Raw genomic sequence first — 10,287 nt, 5'->3', positions numbered from 1 at the left:
ATCTAAAGGCAATTTACATTTCCCTAGTTAATTGTCTTTTGAGAAAAATGGATTGCGATTTTTAATTAAAAGAAATTTTAAATTAGTCAAACTCAAGGTTATTTTACGGTGAACCTCGTTAAATTTTAATTTCTCTACAACACAGCAATATTGATATTTAAACAAAATGCTTGTCATCTTTGCATTGGCATTTACTATAAGCATCTATTTTTTTCAAGTTATAAGAAAATTATTACAATTGCTAAAAAAAGTATATATATATATATACTTATATATACTTAAAGAGCATGTGACTGAAACTAATTAATCTTGTTATAAAAAAGCAATTATTTAGTGTCAGAAATGTTTATAGCTTTCTGCCTGCACAGGGAATTGATGCATCAGAGAGAGAAAATCTACACTGATAAATTGATCACATTACTTTTTATTTAGATAAAAACGAGTTCAGGGAGAAAAGGAGGAGTGCAATATGGCTGAAGTAATTTTTTGTTACTATTTATTTTTAAACACATGGATTTAATTTTCTAATTTATATGAAGATGCACATTAATGTTTTTTTAGTTGTTGTTGGTTGGTTTAATACCTCAGCCGCTGTGAATCTAGGTTGGCCCTCGGCAATGATGACCTGAAAACCGACCCTCATTAAATTGTACATGCCAACCTAGATTTGCATGCAGAGATAATAATTTATCACGTCAGCAATACCGACCTTGTTTCACAATAAGTATCAAAACTATAATAGCTTCAGCAAACTGTTACACTTTCCATAATTCGCTGGAAGCTTTACTTGCTATTACAGGATTCTTTGAGAGCACTCAGTGTAGCGTCTGTATTTTGTCAGTGCCAATCAAGTTTCCTGCATTTATCAGGCCTGGTCATAAATGGCCACACGCCTCGCCACATGCATAAAAGAAACTTGGGAGTGTGATGTCTCTTATGGACAAGGGGCTAGGCAATAGAGATTCATGTCTACATAGTTCTTTTAACTAAGTCAGGAGTCAGTGAATTAGCTAGGATGGTCAGGTTGGCTATAATAGGCTTGCTTGTGCCATCCTTGTAGATCTGTCAGATCGGTTTGGCAACCTAATTTTTGCTTTAGGTCACCAAAATCTCGACGGCCTTTGACCTCCTGAGATTGGCACGTACATACCAACTTTGAATCCTTTAGATTCACAGGGCTGATATCTACATGTTTTAGTGCATTTTTAAAATTTTTTTTAAAATACTATTTTTAGCAATAACTTTTTTGAAGATATTATTTCGGTTTGTCTGTTCAGTATTCATATTACTGTGGAAAGTTTATCATTTCTTGAACATGATAGTTTAGTAGGCGACGTTTCGGGGAAAATAAATAAATAAACCATTCAAATAGAATTTAAAGTGTTTTTAGTTGTTGCTTAGACTGTTTCTTATTAATTTTTACTTAATTTTAGAAACATCATTATAATACTGTTTGAGTAAATGCCCCCCTTATGTTAGACACCCCTTGAATAAATTTTTTCCCCTTTCAATAATGTTTTGCAATAAATACCCCCCCCCCCCCCACCCCCCCTTCCTAGTAAAAAATATGTATTCCATTAGCGAAAGGAAAAAAGAAATTACAAAAGTCTGTTAAACACGATCCTGTTTAAAGCACACACCCTTACAGCTCTTTTTTATCGCATATGACACACTTATTTATTTATCATTATTTAAAAATAACTTTTTGTGCATTTAGATTTTCAAAGCTATAGCACACAAAACAAAAAGGTTTCCTTGCCTTTTAGTAGTTAATACATTTTTGCAATTTCTATTTACTGTATATGTATATAAATATTCTTTTGAATTACTTGCAGGATGGAGAGTTTGAACAACTGAAGAAGGAGTTGGAGAACAAATCTAATGAAATTGAAGACTTAAGAACACAGATAGAACATCATAAGGTATATATCTAAATTGCTGCTATGCAAAATAAGAAAATCTTTGCCACTTACGCTACTGCATATATCTTTAAAAAAATTATTTGGTTGCTGAGCCCTGCACAATGCAACAAAATTATGCAGGGGTGAATTTAGGTTATAATAAGGCAGGGCGGCATCAGCCCTTGCAATTTACCTCTGCAATTGGCAATTCTCAAAGTAAATACCCAGGTAAAAAATGCAACCACACAAATATATTGTGCAATTAGTTATGGAATGCGAACAACTGTATTACATCATTTTTCCTCTGGTTAGGTCTTTGTTTGACTTGCATCATAAAGTCTGTAAAATGACTCTTTTTGCTGAGCGCTGATAGGGCAATTTTTGTTTACGTCATCACTTTTTAGCCTAGGTGCTTTTTGCTAAATTGTGAGAGCTAGCACATGGCAATGATTTTGCTGCTATAAGTGATTAAGAAAATAGTCTTTGTCGACTGGATAAATTGATGGGTTACAAACATTTGTTTAAAGTAGCCTGAACATCATCTTATTTTTTTTTTAGGCTATAATAAATTCACCTGATACCCATGAAGCACCAATGCAGTATGTATATTAATATCTATTTTTTCCATCAATTAGTATCAGTTTCATCTAAAGATCATTTCACAAAAAGTATAAAAGTTAGAAACACAATTCAATGAAACTCAAGTATCGCAAACAGTTTTTCTGTATACTTTCTTTTTGTCAGATTCACTACAACTGGATATTCTGGATTTTCTAAGATTTTGGAACTTTTAAGGATATTAAATTAAAGTGGGCAATCTTATAATTCATTTCGGAAATTAGTGCATCGCCAAGAACTGTCAAAAACAGCTTTGTGTATATTTAAGTTAAAAATGTTTTTTTTTTCTTTTTTGAAACATCTTATATCACTGTTTTGCTTTTGCAATGGAAAATGTAACGATTGTTGGTTGCAGATTGACCATTATTTCACATTTTGTGTTCCATTTAAATAATGACCGAATTATTTTCTTGCACATTTTTCTTGTTGTTTTAAATTAGATAATTTATGTTAAACCTTCGAGTTTTGTGTGTCTAAATGATTCTTGACTCTTCATGCTTTGACAATCAGTTTACAAACAATAGCTCAAGGTACCTTGAATCCCATTTCATGTAAAGCAATTTTTGGCAAATTTTTTTATTCAACTTTATTCAATTATACTACTAAATTTTTAATAACACTTTTCATAATGAAATACAATGAAATTTTCACTCTTAACAGGGATGCATACAATCTGAATTATGATGTGTCTGTAACGAAGACCTTTCCTCATGTCTCTCATTCAAATATGTATCAAAGTTTGCACGGTCCAGCTATGCCAACTTTCAACCACAATACACAAGCTCCAGTGAATATGATAACTACATCTCCTTCATACAATCCTATTAACAGTTATACTCCAGCAAATGCAAATGTTGAAGCTGTTGTTAAAACCTTTCACAGTCATGTTGAGGATTTACAAAGAAAATTAAAGATTACCACTGAGATGTGTGCTGAACAAGACTCTAAATACCAAAAATCTTTCAAAGAAATGGAGATGAAGCTGCGAAGGGCAATCAATTCAAGAGATGAGCTTTTGAAGTTAAGGTTAGTTATATTAGTTACTGCTGCTTCTTACTAATGATATTATTTTATAATATAACAGCCCTATTTCACAAACATAGCATCAGCATAAGACATTCTCCTTTTTTCTTCTTTTGATAATGGCATTCTATATTTAGACAAGCTGAATCGAATAACCAACAAAAATTAATTGATCACCTCCAGTTAGCATTTAATAAAATAGAAAAAGACAAAACAACAGTTGAACAAAAATTAGATGTGAATACTGACCTTCTTAACACCAAACTAAAAGAGATTAATGAGTTAAACGAAAAACTTCTTAAGTTTGAATCTCAACTTGACAATGTCCTTAGTGTTATGGTACCAGACTTAAAGAAGTTACAACTTGACTGTATCACTGATGTTAATAATGAGAATATAGTGAAGTTTTTAGAGAAGTTTGTTTCGTGTAATCAGAAAGAAAAAGATGAACTAGCAAGTCAGGTTAAAACATTGACTGCGAAAATAGAAACCAGTAAAAGTATTTATGAAGAACGCATAAAATATGAGAAAGACGTACTTGAGGCTCATTATAAAGAGGTAATCAAGGGTCATGTCACCAATCTTGAAACAAGAAATAAAAATGTTGAAGACCTTCAGGAAGAAATTAAAAATTTAAACGAAACTTTATTAAATGCTGAATCAAGTCACCGTAAAGAAGTTGAAAGGCTTTCTGAAACAGCTGATAAAGGCAAAGACAGATTTGAGGCAGAGGTAATGAAAGTCGAAAATGAAAAGGAGGAAATTAACCAGAAATATGGTCTTCTACAAAACAACTTCAATGCATTAAAAAATGAAAATGAAAATTTGTTATTGCAAATAGAAACTCTGAGAAAAGAAATACAAAAATTAAGCGACGAAAATAAAAATGTACAGAATGAAATGACTGCTTTGGTTTCTAGTAACGAACATCAAAAGACATCGATTCATGAACTGCAAGAAAAGCTAGAAATAACCAAATCCAATTTGCATGACGAAAAAATGAAACTTCAAGATGAAGTGAATCAAAAGAGCGCACAATATCAACAACTTTTACTTGAGGAAAAAAAATTAAAAGAGAAGTTGAAATTAGTTGCTGCAACCGTTGAAAAAGATGTACAACATGAAGAAAGACAAAAATACGAGAAAGAAATAAAAGATGTAAAACATGTAATGGATGACTATAAGAGTGTGTTAGAAAAAGCAAAATCTGATTTGGAACTAAAAGATGAAATAATAGCAAAAAACAATAACTCTCTCTCAGAATTAACTTATACTTTGCAAATTTCCAATAAGAAAATTGATCACCTAAACAAAGAGATCCAATCACAAGAAGAGACGCTGAATGTTAAGGAAAACAAAATTGTGACATTGTTGTTAGAGTTGGATGAATTGAAAGCGAAACTAGATACTGCGGAGAAGAATGAAACGCAACTAGCAATGCAATTGGAAAGTTTAAATAACACTGTAGGTAGCTACCAAAAGGAAATTGTTATGTTAGAAAAGAAGAATATAGAGCTACTTCGGAATGTCGATAAAAGTAATTTTAAATCAGATTTCATACAACAGGAATGGGACAAAATTGTCAGTGCAGTGAACAATAAGAACAAAGAGATTGAAACATTGCAAAAAGAGAAGAAAGCAATTGTGAGAAAATTAAAACAAAAACATGATACATTGAAAAACTCTGAAACAAGATGTAAGGAATTTGTTGAGGAATTGAACTCATTGAAAGAGGCTTATGTAAATATTGAGAAAGAACGTAGTAAGTTAATTGAAAGATGTGGTGTAGCAGAGAGAGAGCTAGAAGGTGTATATAGTGAACGAAATGAACTTGAAGCAGTTGTCGTGCAGCAAGAAGACACACAAAAAGTTGAAAGAGCAAAGTTATTGCAGCGTTTGAAAATATCAGAACAAGATCTTGTTTTGTTGAAAAGCCTGTTAGATAACCAGAAATCATCAGATCAAAAAGGTGAGAACAAAATATGTTATTCTTGAATTTCGTTAGCTTGAGTGGCAGCTTGAATGGAATTTCTGTGAAATGTGAATGTCATGTTACAATTTCCATCTTTTTTTGTTTAGCTGTAAAAGTAGCCAGTATTACTCAAAAGGTGGTCACAAAACAACGTTCAGAACTCGACTCCCTTAAAACCAAGTAGGATATGCATTAAATAACAATTTCGTCTTAACCTTAATTTCGCATATTTAATTTCTCATATTTATTGTTGTATGTGTTTTTCTTTAATCTATACTATATAAAGGTGTTTTTATTTCCTTTATGTTAACTTTTATGTTTTGGTTTTAGGGTGCAATGGATGAAAGAAGCTTTGGACGTTTCTGAAACGGTTTGACACTTTTTAATTTTAGATAAACTGAAGAAATCAGTGTTACTTCATAAGCGCCGTTTTGTTTAGATAAGAAAAGACCTGGAGCTACAAGCAGCTGATAAAGACAAATCTATTTCACTTTTGAAAAAGGATATTCTGTCTCTCTCTTCTCAAAATAAGCAGTTAAAACTGCGCGTGGAAAAATATCGAAACGAATCCGACCGCTTACACAGAGCCCTGAAACAGGTAAACTTCCCTCTTAAATTTACTTTTAATTGATTTGACATTATTTGGCCTTTTAATCTGCCAATTTTTTTATTTATTTATTTATTTATTTATTTATTTATTTATTTATTTATTTATTTATTTATTTATTTATTTATTTATTTATTTATTTATTTATTTATTTATTTATTTATTTATTTATTTATTTATTTATTTATTTATTTATTTATTTATTATGAATCTTTTAAAAGGGTACATGCATTTCAGAGATAATCTCTGCTTTCAATATGTGTCCTTTGTTAATAAAAAAATGTTTAAAAAGGTTACAGACAGTAAAATATACAATAAATATAAAGTTTTGTTAGAAAACACTGGGAACAAAGCCCCTCTCTCCACATTATTTTTGAAATTTGTTATTCAAACGAGCAAGTATTTTTCAGGCTGCAATCAAATACGAAGATGTGTACTCATTGGTTGAAAAGCAGGAGATGGTGTTAAAAACAGAACGTGAATCATACAGTGCTGAGATTGAAGTAAGTTTTCGTCTCATGTCTTCACGACGAATATTTTTTAGTTCTACCGTTGTATTAAAACTTGGATGTTTTTGTTTAGACTTTAAAGAGGCACTTATCATCGAGAACATTGCAGAAATATTTTGTTCCTCATAACGAAAGTATAAATACAGAAGCTGTAAACCATGGAGAACATTTGCGTCATTTGTTGCACAACGTAAGGGATATGCTCTCCTCCACATTGGATGAAATGAAATATACACCGGGTAGTAGAGCGGAAATTAGCGAAGAAGCTGTAAAAAAGAAATTAGAACACGACTTTTTACACGATCATTCTGATGAGAGTCGTAAAAGTATAGTTATAGTAACCCCTGCTACTGGTAGAAACACTTTGAAACTGAACGAATACATAGAAAGGCATTCAGAGGCTACGGATATGTCATCAGCTGTAGACCTGACAAAATATCGGAATAGTGAAAATGATAGGAGAGCTAAAGGAATAACAACTACATCGTCCCCTATAAACGACTTAAATTCTGTCTCAACCATCGAGGCTAACTTTGTGGCTGACTCAACTTTATCTTCTATATCGGACAATGTCCTACTTTCGGAGCCTCTGGCAGAAAAAGAAGTCACCACCAGTCTAGGTAAGTTAGGCCATAGTTTTTTTTAAAATAATTTTCAATGTGGCTGCAGTTAAGAAACCTGACCAACGCTTTACAACCTTCAGCGTTGAGCGTTTCAAAATTTCTAACTTTCAGGTAATTTAGATGCTGTTTCACGTTTGCAACAAAAACTTTCAAATCTTAAGGATATGGGTACGAATTTAACAAGTAATAACGAAGGTAACCATTTTTATATCAAGTTTTTGTCCAGCTATCTTTTTTATCCATTTATTCTGCATCTGATAAAATACGGTACCGACTATTTTCAGAGTCAAATTTAAAGTGATTTGAGGAGAATTTTTTCATTCTTTTCGATATTTTCTCTTTTATAAAGTATAATAGATGCAACTTTAAAGATAAAGCAAGCTTATTTGTTTTTGATATTATTAAACTCAAAACGAAAGATTTTCAACGACTAAAATCGTTTAATCTTACAAATTAAACTTTAGGTCATTTTAAAAGTTCCAAAAAAAAGAGGGAATTTAGAGGGAGTCTGAGAAAGTTTTAAGGAGACTTTGTGTTTGCAATTGCATTTTTTTTATTTGAAATTAGGCTGGAATATGTTGACGCAAAAAGCATATTAGGCTTAGAGTATACTTATGCTATGCTTATTTAAGAAACGGCTTAACTTCAAGGTACCTAACGAGCTATATGGATAATACGAAATTTTTCCATGTTCACCTATAAAGAACAAAATACTCACACGCAACCAAATTTAGAGTAAAGTGTTAAGTTCTTGTGTGTAAGGTATAATAGGTATCTAATTGAAATAACTGTGACACAAGAAGGAAAAATCAAAAGGAAACCTGCAGCATAGGTGATATTCGAGACGGTGAAATGTATTTTTCATTTAGAGCTGACATCCATGATGAAAAAACATTCAAACAAACTTCGGAAATTTCATGACGGAATGGCCTAACGGTTAATTTTAAATGTACATAACTGAATTTTTACATAGATTATTTATTAAATAATATAAAACACAGAATGCGTTGATTGGTTTATATTTTCTGTAGCCTGTTCTGTAAATAACTGCTTAAATGCCTTGCTGCTGTGAATTGTGAAAATAGGAAGAGATTTCTACGGTTACAAATAGAGAAGGTAAAACATATTAAGGACAGAAACCTTTGCGACCGAAAAAAACTGATTAAAGAAAAAAGAAAGGAAACTTGAATCTTTATGCACTTTTAATTTTTAGAAACAGATTCAAATAAAATAAATTTCATTAAGTATAACTTCTTTCTTTCATCGCTACTTTGTCGTGATTCACATGTTCAAGAAAGAAAAGGGAGGCAATTATCAAATTTACCACGTTACGCTATTAAAGATAAGACGTGCTTATTTAATAACAACGAAAAATATGAAAGTATTAGCAAGAAAAACGTTTGCAATCGAGAATTTCGTGTAAAAGAACTTTCGCGATATTTTTGTTTAAAAAGTTCCAAAAAGGTTAATGATAAAAAGTTTTTATGTGTATTTATATTTGCAAATAAAATTGTTAAAAGGAGTGGTAGTAAAAGGAAAATTTGTAAAGTTAAATTTCATCTTTCTGTCCGCGTTTCATTTAAAATTCAGGAGATAGAGGGCATTATCTTTTGTAGGTAGACAAAAAAGGGGCTGCCGAGAAGAGGGACCGCCAAAGAAAAGGGCGCGATGTTCCAGTGCAGCTATACGGAGTACGGCTCCGTATAGGCATGCGTATACGGAGCATAACTTCGTATAGCGACATGTTTTTCCCGTATAGACGGAAATATTTAAATATCTCAAAGCCGCGAGCGGCACAGACAGCTTTGAGAGTATAATGCCAAGACTGGTTTGGCTAGACATTAGCGAATGCAGCATGGGCGTCGAAGTCTAAACTAAGCATTCTTATTAAAAATTCACTCTGAGCTATTCCAGCTTAGAAAATTGTGCCTAAAATAAGCAAATAATTTGTGTAAGAAGAAAAACGTCTAAAATATGAGACAAGCATGCAGAGTACCAATTACCGTAGATAACAGTTCCAGCTAATAAAAGTTCGAGTTACCGGCAGTCCAACTGTATGATGTAGTTTACTATTTGCGTTTTGTATGTAGTTTATTTTTATGGCTTCCATTATATTCAATCTAAGCTTTATAACTTTGTTTTGTATGTTTCTATATGCAATAAAACATCCTCGTCCCCAGGGTCTTGTGGCCCCTGAGCCGTTATTTTGGAGTGGCCAACAATGGCCGCTATCAGCTTTATCAACAAGGCAAAATGCCCTGGGAACGAGGTTGGCAATAAAACTAACCATGCAATCAATGACTTTTTATTATGTAACTTTAAAATTGTGTACTTTTATACCAGCCATTGTAAACCTTAACTCATTAACAATACATCGAATTCTGTTCCTACCAAACATGTCACACTCCGCATACTTAGCATGTCATACTCCGTATACTAAGCATGTCACACTCCGTATACTAAGCATCTCATATACCATATACTAAGCCATTTACACTCAGTATAGCATACTTAGTATATGAAGCATGTCACAGTCCGTATAGCATACTCCGTATAGAATACTCATAGTCAATATTGCATACTCCGTATGGCATACTCCTTACAGCAAATTCTGCATACTCCCCATAGCGATTTATGCATAACATATTTTCGGAAATGTATTGCAATATTTCCATTTTAAGAACATTCCGTTGGCCGACTCCGTATAGATAAACCAAACTCCGTATATACAGCTATATATACGGAGTATTACTTTTTTTTTTTTTTAGAAATTATATATATTATATTTAGAAATTATAAAATTACATAGTATCATCCGTTTATTCGGCTTGATACCTTGAAAATTCAAACATACGTTATTTTATATAATTTTGTTTTGGTCTATTTCTATAGCGAGAGACCGCCGCTCAAAATATATAATATATATATAATACTATTTCGGCTATCGGAATTCCCTTATTTCCGATAGTGTGTTGGTCAAAGACATGTCGATATCAGATATGTTAACATCCCGCCGCAATGATCTTGATCCACG

The 10,287-nt window shown here is 32.1% G+C and overlaps 1 protein-coding gene across 2 annotated transcripts; it reads left to right on the top strand.

Moving 5' to 3' along the window:
- The first annotated feature begins 427 nt into the window (after window positions 1-427).
- LOC130654980 (myosin heavy chain, fast skeletal muscle-like) lies at window positions 428-8,264 on the top strand. 2 transcript variants are annotated; one of them, XM_057457682.1, is made up of 12 exons: window positions 428-478; window positions 1,836-1,922; window positions 2,460-2,500; window positions 3,180-3,545; window positions 3,680-5,511; window positions 5,622-5,694; window positions 5,845-5,884; window positions 5,954-6,112; window positions 6,532-6,624; window positions 6,704-7,250; window positions 7,374-7,448; window positions 8,123-8,264. In XM_057457682.1, the coding sequence occupies exons 1-12, from the start codon at window positions 470-472 to the stop codon at window positions 8,185-8,187; spliced, it is 3,387 nt and encodes a 1,128-aa protein (XP_057313665.1). In that variant the 5' UTR covers window positions 428-469; the 3' UTR covers window positions 8,188-8,264. The 2 variants fall into 2 exon arrangements, with proteins under 2 accessions (XP_057313665.1, XP_057313664.1); XM_057457681.1 differs by having other exon boundaries at window positions 7,365-7,448.
- The last annotated feature ends 2,023 nt before the right edge of the window (window positions 8,265-10,287 follow it).

Source organism: Hydractinia symbiolongicarpus, chromosome 8, assembly GCF_029227915.1.
Source record: "Hydractinia symbiolongicarpus strain clone_291-10 chromosome 8, HSymV2.1, whole genome shotgun sequence".
Taxonomy (NCBI): Eukaryota; Metazoa; Cnidaria; class Hydrozoa; order Anthoathecata; family Hydractiniidae; genus Hydractinia; species Hydractinia symbiolongicarpus.
Note: the sequence above shows the minus strand (reverse complement) of the source record. Positions and strands in the feature narration are given on the sequence as shown.